Below are 26,680 nucleotides of genomic sequence, written 5' to 3' on the forward strand. Positions count from 1 at the left end.
CTTAAGTGTCGATTCCATTGCTCCAAAATAACATTGTCTAATGGTAGAGCCCAATAGGTCACGATTTGCACCTCATTTTGAAATGTATTGGTTATTACATATTTTGACGAATGACAATAAAAGAATTATTCCATAATTATAAATATTGTTTGAGATTTAGGGGAGGGGGCTGAAGATCAGGTTTATATTCGACATTTTTTTTGACACTTATAATGTGGTGTACATATGACATTAATTTTTTTGAGGGGCTATACAAAGTTTAGGGGGCTTAGCTCACCCAGCCACACTTATTAATTACTCTGTGCAATTCTAAAAAATTGCGCACGGTACTTACCTACTAGATATAATATAACATATTCTGCGTTGTCAAATTTTCTATAGAAAATATATATTATTATATCCAGTGATGATTTGGGGGGGCGGAGTCCCCCTTCTTTTTAATTTTTTTTTAGCGTACCCCTTCTATTTATTTGAAACGGAACGCTGGGAACGCAACATTTACTATAGAGAATTTGTAAATCATCAATTTAATAACAAAATATCGTTTATTTTTAAAACTCAATGGTCATAAATTATTATGAGTATATATTATACATGTTACATATCATTGGTGTTCACATCATGTAGCCGATTTTTGGGCGTCAAACAGTTTCGCACGTCGTAGAAGAAATTACATTTAGATCATATAATAATATATACCTTTAGGTTGTACCAGTAACCTGCAACGCGTCGAAGCATATTGACAAACTGTAAAATGTGAAGTGCCCAAGTCCATTGGTTATAATTTATACAATATAAACGTAACCTTTGTTCTTGAATGTTAAGACTTGCAAGAACAAAGTTTACGTATACAGAGTGTCCCATAAGTCCCGTATCACCCTATATATCTCCATGGGAAATCATTTTTTTTACAATACTAAGAATGGAAATTCTGATTGAATAACATAAAATTCAATTTAAAAAAAAAATTTTTATGCATTTAAGAATTTAAAATTTGTAAGATAATCATTTTGTTAAACATATTTTTTAAAACAGTTCAAAAAACAAAATTTAAAAATTGAATAAAAATTGACCAAGTTAGAGCAAGTTATGTTTTTGAATAATTTTAACAAAAATATTAATTGTTTCACATTTCAATAGTAAAATTGTTATTTCAGCATGACAATACTTTTACATACTTAATTAAAGTTTTGATTTGAATAGAAATAAAAATAGTCATGTCTTATCGTTTGCTGAACAGCGAAACTGGTTACCTATTTTTAAGTATTGGACTCTGTGTTACAAATAATGGAGCTCACTTTGAACATTTATAAAAAAAAATGTAATACATAATTTTCGTTTTTATGTAATACATTTTTTTATTTTTTTATTGTTAAAAATATTATCTGAATTTTAATTTTAATTTTTCCTAAAAGCTCCACTAATAGTTAGATAATTACAGATTGACATAAAAATCAGCGTTCCAATCGATGATTAAATCGAGTAATTCGTGTTTTGATAGGTAACAACTATTATTATAATTATTCAAAAACATAACTTGCTCCAATTTGGTCAATTATTATATTTTATTTTTTGAACTGTTTTAAAAAATATGTTTAACAAAATGGTTACCTTACAAATTTTAAATTCTTAATTGCATAAAAAAATTTTTTTTGAATTTTTGAATTTAAAAAAAAATATTGAACTTTATGCTATTCAATCAGTATTTCCATACTTAGTATTGTAAAAAACACCACGTTTAAATATATTGTTTTCTCGTGGAGATATTAAGGGTGAAACGGGACTTATGGGGCATACTGTATATTGTAGACATTATAACCAATGGACTTGGGCACTTCACATTTTACAGTTAGTAAATATACTTCGCCGCGTTGCAGGATACTGGTACAACATAAATATATATATTATTATGTGATCTCTTCTACGACGTGCAAAACTATTTGACCCCCAAAACTCGGACACATCATGATGTGAACCCAGATGATGTCTAATATATACATATTAAATATCATCGGCGTTCAAATCATGTAGCCGAGTTTTGGGGGTCAAATAGTTTTGCACGGCGTTGATGAGGTCATTCACCTTTCTGTTGTACCAGTAACCAACGCGACGAAGAATAATGGCCAACTTAAATATGCCAAAGCGTCCGGCCCGCTGGTCGGCGGGGTCCATCGCGTACTGATCTTCCGACCTGTGGCCTTCCACAGCCATCCAACCGTAACTCCTGCGCACCGCCTTCGCCCATTGACCGTCCCAAGCTAACCGCTGTTCGTCAGTGGAAGTCGGCTCATAATAGACGGCCTCGTATCGGTCTGCGTAATCGTCGTTTATAGCGGCCGCGGCCATCCGTGCCGCGCCGCTGATGGCCATGTCCAACCGTTTCACCGATAACTTACTGCCAGACACGTCCGCCAACCGCTGCATTAGGCCGTCCAGTCCTGCGCATTGCCCGTCTACGTACACGGGTACCGCGAGTTTTGACGCCGAACCGGCCACCACACACCGTACAACGTCTTTGACGCTGTGGCAGATCGATTCGATGGCCGCGGCGATCAAGTGCACGCGCCGGGTGTGACCGCCGATGCCACAAATCACGGGGCGCGCGTCCGGTCGTCCGTACGGCGCCGACGGCAGGCCACCGAACGCCGGCACCATGTACGCCTGCCGTTTGGTCGTCTTAGGCCGGCTGAAAGCGTAGGTATTCATGCACTCGTCCCACGATTTGGTCAGGCCCATATTTTTCAGCCAGCACATGACGGCGCTGGCCTTGGACACTGCCAGCAAGCCGTACACGATCGTCGGATGTTTCCGGTCGGCCATGTTCGGCTCACAGTAGCCAACCACAGGCCATGGCCCCTGGGCCGGTTGCTGGCGCGGTGGTACACGGCCGTGCGCGCCCAGCACCACAGCCGTTCGGTCTGTCAGTGTGACGGACACCTGTCCGTGGCGGTAGCACGCCTGTGCGTAGAGCACGGCGCTAGGACGTGCCATCGTCACATGCACGGACAGCCCGTACAGGCGGCCAATAACGATAACAGCGGACGAGCGCTTGTCCAACCTGCGTAGCGCTGGCCAAGTGTTGACCGTCAAACCGTTGGACCGCAAAGCGTCCACGTTCCAGCACAGCGTGGTCAGGTCCAGCAGCCCAGTGTACGACGCATTTGTCACGTCCGTTTGGTACGTATCACCGCCCGTCAGCTTCCACGTCAGCCACGTGTCCAGTGTGCCAAACCGGCAGTCTTCCGCTGCGCACCGCACGGCCGTCGACCGCTGGATCAGCCATTTCGCGGCCGCGGCCGTCCTGCCGTTGACCATTCGAACGTCCGACCAGTGGATTAAGTTGTGCACCGCTTTGCCCGTGACCACGTTCCACGCTACCAACGTAGCCATCTCGTTGATGATGGCCACCGACTTGATGTACGTGACCGGTGTGCCGTCCCGACACATCTTGTCCACCGCGTCGTTGATCACTCGCAGAACCGCTTCCCAAACGACGTCCGGGTCCTGTTCTACTTCGCCCTGGCTCATAGGCGGCTCACTCTCGGCGAAACAGCTCGGTCGCTGATCGGGTACAACGTCCTCGGTGGCCGGCGAGGGTGTACTCTGCTCGGCCACGGCGCATGACGTAGCAGTCGCCACCGCCTGACGATCAGCGCTCACATAATTTCTGTTACCTTTCCACTCTTTCGAGTCGACGGTAATTAACGGAAATGTTTCCGCCGACGTGACCAATTCGCTTCCGTCTCTGGTCGACACCACTGTGAATCGAACTTCGTCCGACTCGACGGATAGTACCGCAATGACTTCCGTTTGTTTCATTTTTAAATGAAGTACGTGGTGTATAATATGATTATAGTGGACTTATAAAATTTTTATTTTATTGTCTGTTTATATGCTGCGTAAAATTAAAATGTGTATAAATAAAATATATAAAGAGGTACTACACGGTTTATGTTATTTCCTAGGAAACTATAATAATTAATGTTGATAGAAAAAAAAAATCATGATAAACGCAAGTGCACTTATTAATTCGAATATATATAAAATATTGAAAATGTATATACTGGCAAAACAATAATAATGTATGTCACGTCTAATATATTTAAAATATTTATACAGATTAGCCTACTGAAGGAATAAAATAAAAATAAAATTTAATATTAATTACTTATATTCAGTTACCCTTTTTTATGAAGTAGGTATCTACAAGGAAACGCTTATTAATTTATAATAGTATAGGTACCTCCCATACATATATGTTGCACTGTTGCGTGATTTGCAATTGTTGTCAACTAGATACGACTACCTATATAATATGTCATTGCCCATTTATGATATACATTTTAATAATCATTATTATGTCTTTTAATTTTTTATGACAAATTAGTTATAATGTGTCAATATGTGTCAACAAAAATCTCATATTAATTATAACAACGGTACCTTAGGTACCTATCATATATCTATATTTTCACAGATTTATACACGTCTTCTATATAAACTGGTTTAACTAATTGTGTAAATGGTTATCATGAAATTGAAAAAAGAAATTCGAAAATTTTAATTTTTTCAGTCTAAAGTATTGGCATTATCCGTTATTAGTTATTTCCATGAAATAATATATCTATTAATATATTGTAATTTGTAAGCAATACTGAAAGAGGAAAAACTTTCATTTTATCTACCTAATACCTATTACCTATATATGGTTATAATATACATATAGTAATAGGTTACCTACTTGCACATTTTCTTCATTAATTATTAGCCTGACCTAAATTAATAACTTATTTTGCTATTCTTACTGGCTACTGCAACACACTATAATAATTGCAGGTATACTTAAAAATCTACTTGCGTTCAATACTTCGATCAATAATGCATAAATTATAGTGAAATAATATGAATAAATAAATAAATATTGTATTTTAAATTATTTTATTGTGGTTGACACCAATAGTATTATCATAAATTATATTATATACAAACAATCACAGAAAACCCACGCATAAAACTATTTTGATGAAAATATACGAATAATTATACCAAGGGCCACCCGAGGGGGTGGCTAACGGGCTTTAGCCCCCCCTCCCCCCAAATGGCTAGCCACAAACATTTTGATAATTTTATTAGGTTTATTGACAATTTACATTTGACTTTAAATTATTATAAAAAAAAATTATCAACTATCGAAATTGAAACATTATATAGGTATAACATAATATTATATTATATTTCTACCTGTCATTCCGGGCCCCGGGTGAGACCTCTGTTGTCTATTATTATCGTCACGACGTCGTTAGTTGAAACCGTGTACTGTGTAGGATACCGGAAACGTCTAGAATTCTAGATTATACATTTTTATCGATACAATTTAGTTTATTGCAATCCGCAGGTATCTTTGCGTTAACAAATTCCACTTTCATTTTATTACTTATTTAGTAGATTAACTAGTATTGTCGTACAACTGTTCAAGTCGACATCGTTGGTTTTTCGCGAGCTGATTTATTTATTTATTTATTTATTCATTTTTAATTGTTAATTGTTTTTTGTTTATTGAAATAAAACTTAAAACCGGAACAAAAAAACAAAATTAGTTAGTAAAAGATTGTAAACAAGCTTTAAGATTTCTGTACATATTTCATAATAAATACTACCTATTAATATTAAAATTATTTGAATTTAGCCCCCCCCCCACCCAAAAAAAAATAAAAAAATTCTGGGTGCGCCCCTGAATGGCCTGAATTATACATTCAAATGACCCACAACATCTATAGATGTTACATATTTGATATTACATATTGTTTGTTTATTCTAGACATACTATAATGTTATACTAATAATATATTTCATATTGATTTCAATCACGCTTTGTTTGCACACATCTTTTCCAACACCGATAATATCGAATACGTCGTCCGCATGATCTATAAACATATAAGTAATAGCATAAAATCATTGCGTTTAACTGTAAGTTATCATAAAATAATACATTATAATTTTATAACACTATTTAATGTAATGGCCCTTCAAAATTTAAATTTTAATAAAATAGATATTACTATGTGGATTCTAATTTTTAAGATAAGTGTTACATATTACATTGTTAAATAATACGAAAAAAAATCGACCAGTGGGACTATCCCCTCCCCCACAAAAAAACTACCATTGCACAAAATTCGTTTGCACGGCGAACGCCGTTGGATTAAATATCAGGTAATTTATTATTATTAATTAAAGACCGGATTTAGTTGCACTAAAAATATGTCAAAGTTGCAATGAAAATAATACAATAATTACATAATAAAATCATCTACGCCATCATATATTACCCACGTATACCCTCCAATGTTTCATTTTTAATATTTGTCTGACTCGAATTAGGCATTTAGTTAAATGTCTAGCCGTCTAGGTAGTGTGGTAGTAATGTCAGGGTAGTGAAATTGCATAAAATTAAATTCATTGACTATTTGCCTAGACCAGGCCCGGATTGAAGCGGTGAGTTGTCGAGAAAATCTCAGTGGGCCATTCAAAAAAGTAAATAAATAAAACGGTGGATCGTAAGTTTTTAGGCAATTATATTTGATGATACAAATTTGAATACATTTATTTACGTCGGTGCGTTGCGTAAAATCTAGGTAAATTTAGAAATGTTCATTTTTAAAATGGACTTTTTAGAGCTGGTTAAAAAACTAAAACTCGGTGGGCCGATATACCTTGTAGCGGAATAGTTACCACTGGACACTGGTTATAGTGTATACCTATATATTTCACGGAGCGCAATCGTGTTGCGTTTTTTTGTAGGTATGTAAAAAGGTTAGGACGGGCACAATCGTGTTACAGCCGTCTATCCGCGGTGTTGGCCTATAGGCATTTAGTAAAATGCCTGAATTGACGATATGCCCGATATTCCAATGATATACATGTGTGCCTATAACATACCACGACTGCAAACGACCCCCCTTGCGGGAGAGACCGCCTTTCTCTTTTACGTGTAAAAGACCGTTACCCGCTGCATCGGAGTGCATTGCCTGCAATCTGCATAATGGCTTATATCCATTCTTATAATATTATTATCTACGGATAGGACAGTTGTTATTAAAATTCAAACACTACCGATGAGAAGAAACGCAAACACAACGAAATGCTATGTGACATAGCTTATGTGGGGGGTTATGCTTATGAAAGTAATAGACTTTCAGAGTAATCATTTCTAAGAAATGTCATGATTTGGGAGAGTGTATGAGTAACCAACGGTTACTGATCACACGAGATTGTTAATTTATTATAGGTATCTATATGATTATAATATATATAATATTATATAATATAATTATTATATTATATTATCATTATGTATGCTCATTGATCAATGATAAATGCTAAAAGAGCGATCGAATATTATAATAATACATCACTAATATCGATATAATAATATATTGTTGGTATAACTACGTTGTAGGTACATATCAAAAATGCAGTTGCACAGGATACACATTACAAATTACACATTCGTGAACAAGTGAATAAGTGAAATCGTATATTTGCTAAAAATTAAGAAATATTAAACGTTGATCCGAGTACTCAAATACTATGTTTTATGTTTTGAAATTTTATTAGTTTATTACATTATCAATTTCGAAGTATTTAAATAAAACAAATTAACAAATTAATCAGCCCACACAATTTTTTACAACTCTACGTTCATCCTATCACACTATAACGGTACTATGTAGGTACGCGGGAGGTTGCTGCATCATATTATCTGTATGATATTATACGAACAGCGAGTGAATAAATATAAAATATGTCGCAAAATTATATTTGTTAATAAAAGGCATGTCCACAATACGCGCTAATAAAAAGAGAAGAAAATCATACGTACATCGGTAAACATTTTGAAATTTACTATTCTATTTTTCGTCACTTGTAGTCTCAGATTTTCGGCGTTATTCATTCGCATGGCATGCAGCAGTAGAATTTTATGTTGCAAATTGCTTGGCGTCCAATCACTGCTGTACAAAGCAAGGTTCATGGAATCTTTCTAAAAATAATGCGAAAAACAACGTAAGATGGTTATATTAAGTTGGTAGATCGACGAGGTGTTTGAGACATACTGATATGCATATAAATTAAATAATATTGAATATTATTAAACATTCGAGATTCGAAGAACTATGCGTCTACGAATTAGAGCCACTACGCCACATTCGTATTTTGTACTTTAATAATGTGTTACGTGAACTTTGAGACGTTGAGTAGGTAATGTGGCCGTAGTCCGGTAGTGATGCAGTGTTGAGTAGTAATAGGCGTGTGTTATAATACTTTAGGTTTCAAATTTCATATTAAGAAAAATTAAAACACACTATTTGAATTATTGGTCTGCACTTAACAGGTAGCCAGTCAGTTCAAATACCTATATAGAAGATAGCCTGGCAGCAGTGTAAGAATGTCGATTACTATATGTCTATATTATAATATGGCGTTTACCTACATGGCTACATTACGCGCGTACAAAAAAATAAAGCTTTACATAAGTAAAATTAACTTTACAAAAAATTATTACCTACAAATAATTAAGTTTTTATTTCTACGTCATAATAATACTAATTTCTTGTAGTTTAGTCCAAAAGCACCCACAGAAATATAAATCGGGAGAGGGAAGGGGGGGGGGGGAAGTCAAAAATCTGAAAAATCGGTAAAAAGTCGCTGATAATACACCACATTCTTTTTTTTACAAGTAATAAAACAATTAATAATTATTATAATAGGGTTGGCATGCCCCCTGGAACCTCGCTGTGAGCGCTTAAGGTTTAGTCTTTTACAAATATGTAACGTACTTGTTCGTTGACGTCATCAAATAAGTAACATGTAACAAAGATGTGAAGTGTAAATGTCGATATCGCTGCAAATAGTCTCAAGTTCATCACAGATAACAATGACATACCATTAAAATAGTTCTGAATATGCAAAAGCGACACTTGTAAATATTAAAATATCCCATTTCTCGCATGCTGCAGTTACCTATTCTATATTTATAATAATATTAAGTAAATTAAATCAAATTAATTTTACCATCATTGCAATACAAGACAAAACCATTATTATGAAAGACTCGGTAGCTAGTTGACTAAATACCACAGGTCGAAATACTCGGTAAATGTTTCTCATGTTTCTGGAATAAAATTATTACATTATTTCAGCGGCGTAACCAGGATTTTTTTTCGAGGGGGGGGGGCTGATCAATTTTTAAAATTAGTAAAATACAATTTAAGACTTTTTGACTGAATATTTGTAGACCACTGTATAGTGATCACGTCGCCTACAGGTATCAGTAGTCAAAGATGATGTTTGGATGGTGACTCTTGAGTTAATTTAAACAACGTGGAATTCTTCTTAGTTAGATTATTTGATTATTTATTTTGACAAAACTAAATTTATTTAAATATTTAAGTATTCTGAATGACTAGAATAAATTCGGTTTGACTCGAATATTTTCTAAGTTCAAAATATTATTTATGATAATTTTTCTAAGTCCAATTTAATTAATTTAAAGAACAGACTGGCGTGAAGGTGCTCTGGCTAGTCTGGTCAAGTCACGTCTGAATACAGGCCGTTTCGGGGTCCCTTATATAGTGCTACCCTCTACTCCCCATAGTCTACTTGCTCTTGTCGCTGTTATCACGGATGTGGTATAATTATCTAGACTGACGGGAAATGTTACTCGCCCACATACAAGCCAAATGTGCATCCCATGCAGCTGCAGACCTCGATAATTTATATTATTATGAATATTATTATTATTATGTAAAAATATATATTATGATATTACATTATAACATTGGTTCTTGGAACTTTTGTATTGATGTACAGTGTACACATTGTACACCTTGTGTACCCCTATCAATGATCTTTTATAGTCGTATGACCACATGATTTCGTGTTTCCCTAATGTTAATGATTTCCACGAAATGCTGTCTCTCCTACATTTACAAAGTTCGTCGCACCCTACTCTAGCTTGGTACGGCTGGTACCTAGTTGATCGTGAACTATACAATGCGGGACACTAGTCCATAGCATACATAATGAATTCAGTGAATTGCGACCCTAAGATATGTGCCATGTGAATTTTGTATAAGGCGTACAAAATACATTACAATACTATAACCATTATATTTTTTTATTATTTAATTCAATCGATGTTGAGGTAGTACATATTATTATACAATTTAACTTAGAATAGAATAAGTATGCCAAGTAACTTTCATTACAAAGATTACAAAGATTACAATATTATTTTTATATAATATATTAAATTGTATTGTATATTTTGCAAAATGATAATTTCAAAGAAAATTTATGTTATATAAATGCTGAAAAATTGGCTACTTTCAACTATTACAATTTAAGATAACTAAGTGAAGTTAGGTAATTGTACTTAAAAGTTATTTGTGGTTTTTAAATTTTATAAAGTACACTGTACACTTCAATAGAACATTAAACACTTAATAATAAAAAAAAAAAAAACTATAAATCTTGTACCAATGATTTTTCTAAAGTATCTATAAAAATTAATTTTTTTTTCAAAGAACATCTAGAAACCAAATAAAGGTCTACAATAAAAAACACTTATTTTAGATTTTTCAATATTTTGTAGAAGTAGTACAAAATAAGTCAGAATCACTTTAAATTATATTAAAACTTACTTATGCAGTCATTAGGTTTACATTGCCCATCAATTGACAAATAGATTTAGTTTTTAAAAACGTAATTATTGATTAATTATATTAGTATAATCATTTTACAGACCAAATTATAAATTATAATTACTTTAGGATGTTGTGTTTATATTTCATGCATAATACATAAGAAGAACATTTTTTAGGGTATACACCTATAAAAAAAAAATCAAAATTTTTTTACCATCTTACATAGGTATATTATACATTTTTTGTATATCCTTTATGTGAACTTCATGGGCCGCCACTGATTATCTTTTATTTAAGTATTTATTTTTTCAGTGTTCAAGAACTATCAAATCAGTTATGAATTTTATATTCAATAGTACAAAACAAAACGGTTGTTTAAATAAAATTTATTTTTATTTTTTGAAATACGTTCAAAATTATAACATAACTGTTATAACATATGATAGTGCTTACATTTAAATATATTAAAACTACAATGTTATCAATAATGCACTTTGTGACCGAGTACAGAGATACACAGAGATACACAGAATGATGACTTTATGTACATACTGGAGTTGCAATGTTGTTGTAGAATACTAATGACCTACATAGCATTTTTCTTTTCTCGGGCTTTTTTACCTTCCAGCAATCCTCGCCTTTCATCATCTGATAGTCTTTTCTTAATTTCAGTTATTACTCCAGTTCCGACTGTAGCACCAGCTACACGCAACGTGAATCTTTGTCCCTTTTCCAGAACCATGGGTCTGATCATCTTCAACTCAACGCTAGAACAATGCATTTTTAATAATTAGACAACATAAAAATTATCACAATACTACAAAATGCCATACCATACTTTTCAAAATAAACATAAAATTATAATAATCTTTTCTAATAATTAGCAAACATAACAACTTAATTAGTCGTATATCAATATATAATATACAATTTTATTTTTATTTTTAATAAAATAATAAATTTATATTTAAATAATATAAATAATATTATACCTAGTATTATATTATATCATCCTTTTTACTTTTATTATTATTATACAATATGTAGAAGTTAAAGCCTCTTCAAGAGATGACACTTATTCGCCATCATCAGGCGATACCCACGACAGGCCGTGACAATGTTAAATTAGTTGTATATACTAATATGGTTGTTAATAATTATGTCATGTGATTATAATAAAGTATGTTTCATCATAATTATAAAATCTCATATATTATATTAATAAAAATTGTATAAGCAGTATTAGGAGTTAGCTAGATTTAGGACAATTATTGGTCTCTCACAATAAAAAAACTATGCTATGTTACTCTTCCTCTGAATATGTCACTGTACTTTATTCTAAAACAGTCTAAGTTATAATTTATACAACCGATCAATATTTTATAAAGGGTACTGTAGGGTTTTGGTACACGGGTGTGTTTTTGGGAGAATTTCTAGTGGACACCCGTAGGTTTCTGCCATGCCAGTGTGTGTGTGTGTGTGGGGGGGGACTCTTTCCAGATAGCGTGAACTGTCCGAAAAGCGATGCCGCACATGCCGGGATTTGAATCGGTGATGGTGCACGTCACAACCGACGCCTTAATCAGCCCGGCCACTACACCATTTTGTATTTTATCTTATCCTATTTAAAAATGTGTCTCAACTGCTAATATACTTTGGCACTGTGTTTATTAGTGACACTAAGGACCCGTTTTACAATCATAGTTTAAACCTCGGTTATGCTTGAACCACTGATTTTAAAGGCCAAATTCCTTGGTTTAACCAGAGATCAACTATTGTAATACGGTCCCTAAGTATTATCTAAATATTTATATTTGTTAAACATATCATGTTAAAATTTTTTTCTTAAACTCCATTTATTAACCTAATCTTTTGCCTTAGTTTGATTTCAATATTTATGGAATATTTTAAATTCTTATAATGTAACAATTTTGACTAATTTTCATCCATATTATAAGAATTGAATCAAAATATTGAATAAGGTAATTTAATTAATTAAAATTACTAATAATTATGCTTTTAGTCTTATAAAAATGTTGATACTTACGAGCAATCTTCACCAGGCATAACCATCTCTTTTCCAACAATATTTAATTGGCAAGCACAATCCCAAGTCTTTGAATACATTTGCATTTGTTGGAAGGGTACTAGTGGTTTACCATTTCCACCTTCATCTTTGTTTAACACATACACTTGAGTGGAGACAAAGTCTTGCATTTTGACAGTTCCTGGTTTGGCCAATACCATTCCGCGTCTCAAATCATCTCGTTTAGTACCTTTGATTAAAGCTCCCAGCTGATCTCCTGCTTGAGCTTCTTCAAGGATTTTGTGGAACATTTCAACTCCTTAAAATATGTATTTTAATATAGGATGATTTATTACTTTTAATTTATGGTGAATTACAATTTTAAATATGCTATTCATTGCATTTACATATTATATTATACTAGGTTACGTACTGTTACATAACTTAGGGATAAAAACATTTTAGTGTTTTATATAATGTTATACTGTAAAAAAATATAAATGCTTGACCAAATACTATTTAATTAATCGTGCAACAGTTTTAATATTTGATATTAGATCAGATAACATACAATAGGTTTTTGTCACCTGTAGACAATCATTCATTCAATCATTTCCATAAACTGTACTAAATAGTCATGAGTAATGTATATTATGAGATTTTTACTCAAAATATGTTGGTCTGAATAATTAAAAACTATTATATTATAATTTATTATTAATAATATATAAGGTTACAAAATAAATTGCGAGTGTAAATATTTCATGAATCTAAAATGTATTAGAATATTACATATTTAAATAGTATTATAATAAGTAATATCTAACATTAAAAACTACCCAGTTAATAAAAACTGAACATAATTACCAGTGATTGTAGATTTTATGACTTTGTTATAACCAACAAATTCACATTCATTTCCTTTTTTAATTATGCCACGTTCTAATCTGCCAGTTACCACTGTGCCACGTCCTGGAATGGAGTAAACATGTTCTACTGGCAACATGAAGGGTTTATCTAAGTCACGAATTGGTTGTGGAACATATTTATCTATTTCAGCCAGTAGAGTTTCAATAGCTTTTTCTCCTACACATAAAATTTTAAATTACATAACTCTATAAGAAATATAAAAAAAATTGTATTACCGATTTCAGGTTCTTTTCCTTCAAGAGCACATAGTGCTGAACCTTTAATAACTGGTAAATTTTCACCGTCAAAGCCCATTTCAGTCAGTAGTTCTCTTATTTCCATTTCAACTAATTCAACCATTTCTGAATCAGCTGCATCTACTTTATTAATGAATACAATAACATGACCGATTCCTATTTGTTTAGCTAGCAATAAATGTTCTCTGGTTTGAGGCATGGCACCATCAGTTGCAGCTACTACTAAAATAGCTCCATCCATTTGATTAGTTCCAGTGATCATGTTCTAGATATAAAAACAATGATATAAATAAATATTTTATTGAATTTTTTTTTTTTTTTGTTACCTTAATGTAATCAGCATGCCCTGGGCAGTCAGTGTGGCTGTAATGCCTAGCTTCAGTTTCATACTCAACATGAGCAACGTTAATGGTGATTCCACGGGCTTTTTCTTCAGGAGCGTTATCAATGTCAGCATATTGTTTCATTTTAGCCATTTTTTTTGATGACAGAACTAAAAACCAATTTCCGTAAAATTGTAAATAATATTTTTAGAATAACCACTTTAATTATAAAAATAAAATACAATCATTTTTGGCTAGTGTCCTTCTTTAGGACAGAAAAATTATGCTCATACTAGTTTACCAATTGTATGTATATATATACAGGATGATTTGTGAGGCGTAAAACACTCATTATTTATAAAAACTATTTACTTTTTTCAAATTTTCTTTTTTTTAAATTTTTAGATCTATACTGTTCTAAAACTATATAAATTTTTAATATTTTTCACCCTTATATTTATTAGGTAAACCACTATCAACTTTTGATTTTTAATTGGCAACCTATATTAAAAATATCATAAATTAATAAGGCTATTATTTTAATAAATTTGCATGCTTAAATTTTCATTTTTCGTTATCTGTTGACGAGATATAGTCTTCCAAAGTAAGATGGTTTTGGGGTGGTAAATGTCTTGTGTAAATATGTTTATCTATTTTGGGGCACAACTTAGGCTTAATTATCGTACTTACTGAATTTATTTGAAAAGTGTATTATGTTTTACACTAGAGTACAAAAATCACAATTGCTGCGGCCGCGGCACTGACATGGTATAACACATTTATACACAAACACCACCCCAAAACCATCCAACTTTGGGAGACTATATCTCGTCAACGGATTAATAAAAAATGAAAATTTAAACGTGAACATTTATTAAAATAATAGCCGTATTAATTTATGATATTTTTAATATAGGTTGCCATTTAAAAATCAAAAGTTGATTGTGATTTACTTATTAAGTATAAGGGTGAAAAATATAAAAAATTTATATAGTCTTAGAACAGCATAGATCTAAAATTTTGAAAAAAATAAAATTTGAAAAAAGTAAATAGTTTTTATAAATAATGAGTGTTTTACGCCTCATGAATCACCCTGTATAGTTTATATATATATTTCATTTTTAAATTTGAATTGTTTTAGCAAAATCTTTGTTTTTACGATGTCTTCTTTTTTTTTTTTTTTGTAAAAAAATTATATAATTTGGTAAACTATTTTAATTTACCAAAATGTATTTAAATAATTATGAGTTGTTTTACTAGGTCATTTTTCTGATGATATTGATGATGTATACATATTATATATTATAAACAATACGTTCTAATATTTTAATCAAATTTATGAAATTATTGATACTGTAATATACCTATAAATATAAAAAAAAATGGAATATTTGATATCTGTGATAAAACAGCATACATTTTATTTTGTCTATCTAATTATTAGGATATCATTAATATATTATTACGATTTATAGGTAATTTCGATATAATGTTCACAAACAAATTGGTTTAATCTTTTTTTCTAAAATAAAATTTAAGATTTTAAAATTTAGATGAACAGGTATGATGAATGTCCAGCGTAAATTTGAAGACATTATTCACATGTTTAAAAAAAACCTTAAATATTATTGTACTGTAAAATCTATTATGATTGTTTTATACTAGGTATCCTAAAACAAACAAAGTATTTGGTTCTGGGTAATAATTAGCTGTTGAATTTGATAAAAATAAGCAACTAGACTGATAGAAATATTAAATGAGTCAATGTTTATAGAACCTAATAAAAATAAATTAACATTTAAGATCTGTTAAAAAGAGTCATTACTTTTAGTAATGGCAGCTGTAAGTGTAGTTTTGCCATGATCTACGTGTCCAATGGTGCCAATGTTACAATGAGGTTTGACCCTTTGGAACACTTTCTTTTCAACTGGTGCAGCGTACATCCGAGCACAACCCACAACTGGCCTGACGGCATTCTGTATTCGTAAGGCGTCGTTTAAGCATCTCTGTAGGGGAACATTGTATTTCTGCGCAAAACCACAACAGTCGGTAATGAAAATAAATATTGTATATAGGTCAGTTCTCGAATACTCACTCGCAGTGTCTGAAAGTATCTGTTCAACTGTGCTGGTGATTTGTTCTTTGGAACTGGAAATTAAACAACGATAGGTACGAAGACACATTAGAAAACTCACGTCCTAGAATATTGTATAAGAAAAATGTAGTACTTACGCGTGTAACAGATTAATTTGCTGGTCTTTAACATGGTGGCCATGTTTCCGTTCAGGAACGTCGTTTAACGATGGGCCAATTGGGCAGAGGTTGTATGGGTATAGTTATGGTATACTAAAAAGTTGTGTAGAGCTAGAAAAACTCGTGTGTTGGGTACTGTGGCCGTAAAATGTAATAGTTAATATTTTTCCTATTATCAATATCAGATGTCGGCAAATGCCGATTACGCACCTCACTTTGCTCGGCTCGGCTGCTATTTTGATAATATTGCCGTGCAAGCACGGTTTAAGATATACAGGTTAGCTATCGGCTATCTAAATTGTATTGATAGCTGCGGTCAGAACTCGTCACGGGTTTAGCGCATAATTTCACCACATCTGTAGAGCGCTAGTAGTAAGTAGGGTCATACAGCATGTTAGGGAACTCGGAACAGTCGGAACTACCTATATTATTATTCGATAATTCAATATTGTGATTGTGATTTTCTATTTCTTTTCTAATTTCTGATTGAGATTTGCGAATTATTGCGATTGCCTTTAAGTAATCATTATGCTCCCTTGATGCAGAATATTCTAATTCTATTTTGCATTTTTAGCTGTAGATACAACTTTTAATTTATTTAGGTCATTTTTCAACATTTTTAAGTCATTTTTTTTATATTTTATGTAATTTTTTGTAGTTTACGTACAATGTGGGGGCATTTTTCTCAAATTTTAGGTTTTAAAGAAAATTTGTATAACATTAAAAAAAAAATAATTTTAATATTATTATTGTGGGGGTTTTTGGTGTTATACATTCTTTATTTATATTTTACTTTTTAATTTATTTTTAATAATTATATTTTACTTTTTAATTTATTTTCAATAATTTTAAATAATGCATAAAATGTAAATGTATAGGTACATATTTTGTTACAGTTATGAAGAGGCTGAATTACTGTAATGTTTTCAGTTACAATAATAATAGTAAGTATAAGGAAAATATTTATATTCAATAATGAAAATATTGAAAATTATTTGTATTTAATTACAAAACAATGAAGACAATGACAAATGGAGTGAATGTAAGACAATATAATATTATAGGTATATTATTAATTGTAATTTAATCTGTTGTAGTATAGTCCATCCAGTAAGGCAGTAATAAATAAGTATAAATGAATCACTGTTTACCTCTACTTGTAAGTTATAAATTATGAACCATTATAATAATTAAATAGTATATTAAGGACATTAAGGTAGGTAAAGTTTAATAATTACACTTAATAATAATTGTTTTAATCATTATTTATGAATTTGTGATCGTTATTCGGTACATAAAAAATTACAATATCTTAATGTAGGTAGGTAATTGGCTGGGCTGAAGGTTATTTAAAAAGTTTTGAAGATGATTGGATATGTTTTTAAACCATCTTTTAATAATATATAATATTATATCGACATAATAGATATCTGAATAAATATATTTAAATTTATTTTTAAATTTATATTATATTTATTTAGATATTAAATGTATGATCATTAATTCATTAAATTCTGTCATGTAGGATACACTAGTACACTACCTATTATAAGTAAAATATAGCCCTACTTACTACTAGCGCTTTACGCGTGTGGTGAAAATATGAACAACTGAACCGTTACACAATCAGACCGTATAGCGGGCCGGCGATAGCTAACCTGTATATCTTAAACCGTGCGTGCAAGCATGTGACTTACATACTCATGGAGGAAAAAAACAGAAAATGAATAAAGAACGATAAGGTCACAGCGAATGGCGGCAAAACGTCGTCGCGTTCATATTATTTTATAGTCTCCGTTTAGATTACAATCATAAATATTTTATACTGCAGTATTGCCAGTAATACTTATGTGTTGTAATTTATAATAACATTATAGTATATTATTATATGTTATAAAAATATCACCATTGATTATAACAATTATAATAGCTTAATTACCTATTCAATGATGTTATATACCTACGTGGTAATTTATGACCACCTATTAAAAATTATAATAATGTTCTAAAATTATTTTAGACAAAAAACAAAAATTTGGTTTTAAGCACAGAAAAATATAATGTTATAAATTATGATATAATATGTATAAGTATTATGTATATTGATGTAGCTGAAGGCTCCTCATAAAGATTGATTGTACCAGCAAAAAAATATAATTTTGTTTCACGAAGCTCAATTAGTAAATTATTGGGTTGTTGAGTTTTTAAACATTATTGACATCTCTAAATACAATCTCTGAGATTTTTATCAAAATCAATCGAGCAGTTTTTGAATAGTATATAAGCTAAAAAATACATTTGATTTTAAGATTAGTTTCTTTAATTGAGGTCACGTGACGTATATATTACTAGAATAATACATGGTTTATCAAAATGTCTCAAATATTCATCTAAGAAACTCGTTTATGAATGATAATAAAAACTAAAAACTAACTTAAAAATCAAAATATCATAGTATAATTTTTTTAATTATATTAATATTATAAAAATGAAATTGCATAATATTTTCATACAATAATGTACACGATTTTCAATAATTGTACAATCGTTATAATTTTTATAATGCCCATTATTGCATTGTCTGTATAATTTTTTGTTTTCGTCTTAATATGTCTGCGTGGTAACTAGTAAGTTATAGAGTAATAGAAATATTAATAATGAACGTGGAAATACGTTAATTGAAATAAATAAAAATAAAAAAAAATGAAAAATATCGATAATAATACATGTGTTACTCTTGTAAAATACCTATGTATAGGCAAATATGATTAGCTGAAAAATTATGTTTTGTGTTTAAGCTGTAGTATTAATACCTTCTATATTATTATAACACTAATTTTATAAAATATTATAAAATCAATGGTTATAGCAACCGATCAATAAGACAATAACGACTTCTTATTGCAGGTTACTAAATAGTAATCACTAATCAGCATACAAAAATCAACTAAACTAATATTTGTTTTGAAATAAAACCGAACAAAAATAATATCAGTGGCATATTATATATTTTGTCGTACACCATACAGTTTACATTGTATTCTCATCGAATAATAACGTAGGAAAACTGCTTGTTGGTTGAAAGCTTATTACACGCACGAATACCTAAAATGGCTAAAACAAAGAAAACAAAAATAAACAATACACGTATAATGAATGATATTGAAAGAAATAGTACATAATAAAAAAACAGATTTTCGCAGTGGCACAGAAAACTTATATATATTTATGTGCCCGTGACCAGTGTGGTGTGTTTTTATTGTAGGTACTTAGGTACATGACGTGATGGCATTAATAAATTATCGACTTTAAAAAACAATATTTATGTGTTGCTCAGTGTATTTTTATGTAGGTATGTAGGTTGTTTATAAGACATAATAAAAAATTATTTATAAAAATATTTATGGATTAAATACGGATATTTTTAATAATTATATTAGCCATTTACTAATATAATAATCAATTAATATCATGAACTCAACCAAATATTTTTTACTGTTGTAATCTGTACTCTGTTGTTCGTAAATTATAATATATAGCTGTATTTTTATTTTTATTTTTTTATGTTGGGGGTGGAGGCTTCGACAACAAGGGCCATTAGCCTGTGGAACTGTGGGGGAGGAAACTGTTGATTTTGGTACTCGTAGATGTTTTTGGCAGAATTTCGAATGGGCACCCGTAGGTTTCTGCCATGCCCGGGATATAGTTGTATTTATAATCTTTGAAACTTAACTTGTAAAAAAATGCAAATAAAAACTAATTATTCTGATTCAAAGCTTAAAAGTTCATGAAACGTTTAAGTTATACAAGAAAAAGTGCTTCGAGATCCTAGCCCTACTTAAAAAAGTTAATTTAAGGCTTAGTGCAAATTAAATTAAATATTTAATTGATAAATGAAATTGGATTAAACTATTTGAATCATTTCTTTTAACCTAAAAATGGTGACTACAATCAATAATTATAAAATAATAATAAAAAATGTAATACATAATACAATTTTATAATTTTGACCAATTCATTAAAAAAAAACCTTTAATTATTTTCTAAAATCACCTGAAACGGCTGAAACTAAATTCTGTACAAATTATGATTTCGTCCAAAGAAAGTACATTTTTTATGAGTGCGCAATTAAAAATAACTATGTAAAATTCAATGTGTGAAGGAAATGTTATAAAACTATTCAGTAAAACAGGGTTTACTGACCATAATATGTGATATGCAATATTTTGTTCATATCCTATATGAGGAGTTAAATTAAATGGTACTGAATTTAATGGCTTAATGAAAAAGGTATTTCTTCATTAATCCCATTGTTAAAGAATTTATATTTGTAAGCACGTGAGGGATAATTGTCAATATCTCTTTATTCGTACCATTAAATTGATAGAACCTATACTAACTATAGTATTTTATATGGTAAAATTAATAATAAATGTGAATGATAGATAATTTTGATGTTATTTTAAATTTGGAATAAACAATTTTTTAATCATAATGTCATACTAAAATGTATATATCATAACCTTGTCCAGAGATAAGAATGATTTTAGCTATAGACGCTGTGAATTTAAAACATTCCACGATTTAAGATATTATTATTATTAATAATTAAAATTAATAATATAAATAACGATTGATGAGAGAAATAACTAACATTTACCTACGCATAATTTAATAAATTGCACGTTTTAGATAATTTGAAATGTAACTTTTTGTAATTTGGAATAAAAATATCTTTGACTATCAGCATAAAAGAACGCTTGTTAGAATAATTTACCTAATAAAATAAATTAATAATTTTAATGATCGACACAAGAAACAGCGTATCAAATCAGAATACATATTTATAAAAAACATTTTATTCACGAATAAAATAATTTACCTGCAGGTATTACTATATTATTGTTTATTATGTTAACTTAATAATATTAAAACCAGTTGTCAATATACATTGTATTCGCGGGGTGATCATTGATCAAAGATTTCAGTCAAGATTTTTGGTACATTCAATTTTTGTTTTTAATAACATTGGAACCAAAAATTATTATTACTAATTAAATAGCTTACTATAATTTCTGTTTTGTTACTTTGTTAGTCTTTTACTTTCCGTAAATATTGACAGGTTATTAGATGTATATACTTTATCAGAATATTTTTTTTTAATGGCTGGTGTGCATAATTTAGCAACCTGGCCATTTATTATTAAATCAATATTTGATGTATTATTAATATAATCGTTTATATTAATGGAGTAGGGATAAGATATTTCTTTGAGATCAATCATTATAATAATTACTATAATAATATGCAAATATAAAAAAAATACTTGATTATAAATTGGTATTTGGTTTATTATTTGATATTTATACATCAACATTTTCAGAATAAATATTTCTCGTATTTTTTTAATGAAGATAGGTACCATAAATAAAATTGGATCAAGTAAATTATTTTAAATTTATTTTTAAGTAATAAATCAAGAAATTTATATGAATAAGGGTTTATAATGGCAAGTTGAAATTCTAAGTGTAATAATTCTGTCTACGAAATATTACAAATATTTACAATATTCAAATAAACTATTGAAAAATCATATATACTTAGTTCAACGAATATAATATAATATTTATCAGAGATTATTTAAATAATATTTTTCAAAATGTTATTTTTGCTTTATCAATATATAATTGATTGATAGAAGGCAAATGATTTATTCGATTATAATTATTAATAGTTTTGTGTAATTCGTAATAAGTAGATACAGCGATATCTCAATAAATTTTCTTTGCAATTAATGGTTGTGTATTGTATATAATATCATATTGTATATATTATAATAAATTCTACTAATGTTGATACAAATCATGAATGTGTAAGTACATTTGAGAGTTAGAGGGACATGAAAACCGCAAACATAAATAATTATGTTATGAAAGCAAAATAATAGTTTTATGAAAACTCAACCCATGACAACCGTAGGTACTAGGAAATACTGGTCGGTTAATTAATGCAAATTGAACAAGCTATAAAATGGTGGTGTAAACTGTAAAGTGTTAACACTATGTTCATACGATAAAATTAATTAGAATGACATGTCACAAATTAAATATTTAATTTTATCAAAATAAACAACATGAATGTCGTATTTCAACACAATTTTTTTTTTTGATTAGTCTATATCGAATTGCAATACCTTAAAACTTAATTGCGTAAATTTTAATTCAGTTTGTATGCTAGGTAGTATAACGAAGAGACGTTGAGTAGATAATTGTAGGAAGATTGCCTAATACTACCATTTAGTTAATAACGTTTTGTATAAAATATTTACATATTATCTGATAGAATCACAAGAAGATAATCTTTCATACATTTTAAGTATATAATATTATGAAGTAGGTATATGCATATACATCATGTTATGTTTCTAGGTGGGTACATATTAATTATTGAGCTTCATAATGTATTACTTTGATAAAGGGTTTACTGTTAGAATGTTTAAAATAACCTCCATATAAAGCGAAAGATCCATCATCGTGTTATTATTTACCGAATTCCATAGTATAATAAGTCATTGAAAATTTAACATTCAATTGATATCTTGTACGAAGGAAATCGGAGCACACGTTATGTTCGTACGTTTTAGATAAATAGGCGATGGTTAATATTATACACATAGTCCGCCTAGTCCGGAATGTCCAATTTTAATTTTTCATATACGCATTTTGATATCGATTTTCAATTTTCAATTTTAAAGGACCTCAAAAAGAGAATAATATTTTATTTTTCGGGTTTAATTGGCATTGTCATGCGTGCGTGTGCGACTGTACGATAGAGTTGTATCCGACAGTGGTTTACCGACACGGAGCGACAGCGATTCTCGGAAACACACTATATTGTTGCCCACTCACGCATAGACATGACCCAAATGTACGTGTCGTATGAATTGCCTAAATATTACTACTTTTAAACGCGATACACTCCAGTCAATTCAAAACTTCCATATTAAAACGAACATCCGTTTAACGAAATTTTCTGTTTAGCGGAAATATTTTTTGTAAATTCTATTTAAACAATTTCTCTATAGTACGAATTTATTATACGTTTACTGTTGAGATTTTGTGCTATGGAAGTTTCAGTGTATTTAAAAAACCACTTACCAAAAGTCTTACTGACGACATTTGATATAGTTGTATCGATTTTGCAATACGGATATTCATTTTAAATAAACACAGATAGAAAATTCAATTTTTCATTAATATTTATAAGTAACTCGTAGTATTTTTTCCACAATTCACTGGAATAATTTCAAATATATACCAATCGTAAATTGTTATCGGACATCATCTAATGGAAACTTGTTTTATTTGATTCATTATACAGTATATCAATCAGTGTATATCGCTCAGTCATGGAGTTCAAAAGGTCTTCAGGGTGTGATTGTGCAATATAAGTTTTGCGTGCTCTCTATTCATCCAGTGTAATGATTACTACTACGAAAGCTATTATCGAAATGACAACCAATCACAAAGTTAGACGACGACAAAGTTTATACTGTAATTATTAGTAACTCATGGTTACCAGTGAATGTTCGGTAACAGTTGTGCGGTTACTATTGTTCTGGCTATTGTTGTAGAACGGTTTCCATTCAGTTCGATATTTATGTCTCGGAGGAGCAAATCCTCCGCGGCGTAGTGTAAATCGATCTTAATTCTAAAGCGGCGAGTTTGAGTACGGTAGAAATCGATTGGTATACAGATCTCTAGGGTCCAAGTTTACTGCTCATTGTTTATTTACTGCAGTTAGAAACATATAATATATTATATTATATGATGTACAAATAAATATTACAGAATCATATCATGTTCTTCATCTACTACATAATTTTGTCGTGTAGATAACGTGTTCAATCTAATCAGTATAATTATTATTATGTTCAAACATTTTAGATTCTGAGCGAAGCAAGGAATGTATTGATTTTACCTTGATGTGTTTTTTTGCGTTTTCACGTTTTGGAGCAGTAAAAGTGCTTCGATTTTCGACTTCAGTATATACCTCGTTCGATCAGAAAGTGAATCTAGTTGGTACTTTGGGGTGTAAGAAGTAAAAAATTCCCAATGGTTTTCTTAATAATTGGGATAAATAAACAAACAATTATGGAATCACTCGGTCAAAATCGTTCTTCAGTTTCAGCTATCACCAAGTTCATCAAAAAAGCAGACCTTTTTTTTTCCGTTTTAACCGACGACGCTTTCGCACTGCTTCCGCGGCGCCGCCATAATTTATTGACAGTATCAAATATTAATACATACGTATAGGAGGCAGACGGGACAGCTACCCGACTTACCTCGTTCAAGCATTTCAAAGTTTTGCTTTAACAACATCAAGTTCATCACAAAAGCAGACCTACAAAATAAAATATGAACACTGTAAAATAATATAGTTGTTAATATAAATTCAACTCAATGTAACTTAAATTTTGTAATCCAATGTTCTATGTCTCCGAGGGTATACCTCGCTATTTCGTTTTAGTAAAAAAAAAAATACGGGAATTTTTTCGCACAATCAATTTTCGACAAAATCGATTTTGGTTTTTGATGTAACTTTCAAACAAACAATCATCGATACATGAAATTTTCACCGAATGTTTATTTAAGTATTTTTTATCCAGCATAAAATTTCGACTAACTAAACTGTTTAGTTTCGTACATTTTTTAAATTTAATCAGTACAATAACACTGCACGGTCATAACAAAATTAAGTAGATGATATTGTATTAGAATCTCTAGTCATCTAGGAAATCGCTTCATTATAATTTATGATAAAGAACTATTGATTAAATAAACTTCACTTACAATAATGCGTATAATAATTATTATATTAGGTATACACGAGTTTAATAGATATTATGTATAAGATCATATTATATCTGATTTATATATAATCAAAACTCAAAAGTTGAATAAATGTATAAGATTCAAAAATAATAGACTGTGAGTCTGTATAATAAAACACAAGTTATACAGAACCAAGCCGTTTGGAAAGTCAATTGTTCCATAAATTATACATTTAAAGGTGAAATCAATACACGGTTAATAATCATGTTAATAAGAAATAAACAATATTATTAATAAATCACAATTTATTATTATTTTGAATTTATACATATTAAGTAAGTATATATTCTTTTGTTTTTAACATATTAGGCGTAACAACCTTATTTTTACGTCAACGTTCGTTCGACAATAATATAAGGTTAATAATATATAGTAGGTAGTAATACACGATGAAAGACTAAACGAGACACTAGTAAATATAATATATATTTATATATAAAAAAAACATGTAAACTAATGTAAAATTATTTCACCTAATTTTTTCAGTATTTTTTTTTATTTTACAAACAATTATTGTTGATATATAAATTAATATTTCTAGTTAGGACCGCATGCCAACGCGTAACATTAATGGTCGAAGTATAATATTTAAATATTTTGTTAAGTTAGATTTATAATTGTTTAAATTGTTTAACAAAAAGTTCTTATTCTAACATATTAATGTAATAATAATTAATATCATATTTAACATCCTTTGAGAGAGTTCTTGTTCTCCTCGACTGAACCTTTGAGTTTTTAGCAGAACAAGTTAAAACATCGATGCCATTTAAATAGAACGGTTTCGGTTGCTTTATTTAGTGGTTCGCCAAATGACCAAGCAAAAGTAATTTACCTACTTGGAATTAAAAGTTTTTGTTGTTATCTTGCACTGGTACCTTCCTTTCGTACTCTTTTGATCGACGACGATTTCTGGAATCATTACAAAACGTTATATAAAGTATAAACACCGAACGTCGGCGGGTCAATGGCATAATAATGGCGCATAGATAAGACAATAGCCCTCACGTTTCGTCAAAGTCTCCGAAGGCTTGTTGCGGAACTTTATCGGCGTTTGCGTACAACTTGACACGTTTCCGTAATACGTCGGATGAACTTTGTGCTGCACATTAGTTTTCGTTACGTTCTGTGCACGACTTTGGATTCTGTAAAAGAGGAGAACAAAATGTTAAGTGATAATAATCGACAAAAAAAACCCTCTCGTTATTTATTAATTGTATTAGTTGGGATTGCAATACCGTCTTTTTACGCAACCGTACACAAATTGTGCACCAATTCAGGTAAACGAAACTTTTTGAATGAATCGTATAAT

At 30.5% G+C, this 26,680-nt stretch overlaps 3 protein-coding genes across 6 annotated transcripts in view; all 3 read right to left on the reverse strand.

Moving 5' to 3' along the window:
* Positions 1-4,921: 4,921 nt before the first annotated feature.
* LOC107164648 (uncharacterized) lies at positions 4,922-9,586 on the reverse strand. 3 transcript variants are annotated; one of them, XR_016190976.1, is made up of 3 exons: positions 8,118-8,654; positions 7,886-8,044; positions 4,922-5,927 (listed from the first exon to the last, which is right to left on the reverse strand). XR_016190976.1 is itself a non-coding variant. In XM_089223681.1 (3 exons), exons 1-3 carry the CDS (start codon positions 9,169-9,171, stop codon positions 5,865-5,867), a joined length of 318 nt encoding a protein of 105 aa, XP_089079807.1. In that variant the 5' UTR covers positions 9,172-9,586; the 3' UTR covers positions 4,922-5,864. The 3 variants fall into 3 exon arrangements, 2 of the variants coding, with proteins under 2 accessions (XP_089079807.1, XP_015368035.2); XM_089223681.1 differs by lacking the exon at positions 8,118-8,654 and adding an exon at positions 9,076-9,586; XM_015512549.2 differs by lacking the exon at positions 8,118-8,654 and adding an exon at positions 8,841-9,019.
* A 1,494-nt stretch (positions 9,587-11,080) lies between these two features.
* LOC107164748 (elongation factor Tu, mitochondrial-like) lies at positions 11,081-16,729 on the reverse strand. The gene is made up of 8 exons (XM_015512684.2): positions 16,457-16,729; positions 16,320-16,372; positions 16,050-16,251; positions 14,228-14,394; positions 13,881-14,166; positions 13,603-13,821; positions 12,757-13,054; positions 11,081-11,476 (listed from the first exon to the last, which is right to left on the reverse strand). The coding sequence occupies exons 1-8, from the start codon at positions 16,497-16,499 to the stop codon at positions 11,296-11,298; spliced, it is 1,449 nt and encodes a 482-aa protein (XP_015368170.1). The 5' UTR covers positions 16,500-16,729; the 3' UTR covers positions 11,081-11,295.
* Positions 16,730-25,598: 8,869 nt separating this feature from the next.
* Positions 25,599-26,680, reverse strand: part of LOC107164640 (uncharacterized) — an 84,257-nt gene continuing 83,175 nt past the window's right edge. For both annotated transcript variants that reach the window (XM_089222569.1, XM_089222568.1), the window contains 2 exons: positions 26,377-26,513; positions 25,599-26,280 (listed from right to left, as the gene is read on the reverse strand). In XM_089222569.1, coding sequence (XP_089078695.1) covers positions 26,204-26,280; positions 26,377-26,513 — 214 coding nt within the window. In that variant the 3' untranslated portion in view covers positions 25,599-26,203. The remainder of the gene's footprint in view (positions 26,281-26,376; positions 26,514-26,680) is intronic.

The sequence above is a fragment of the Diuraphis noxia genome, unplaced genomic scaffold (genome assembly GCF_037042655.1).
Source record: "Diuraphis noxia isolate RWA-SAM2 unplaced genomic scaffold, SU_Dnox_SAM2 contig0003, whole genome shotgun sequence".
Lineage (NCBI taxonomy): Eukaryota > Metazoa > Arthropoda > Insecta > Hemiptera > Aphididae > Diuraphis > Diuraphis noxia.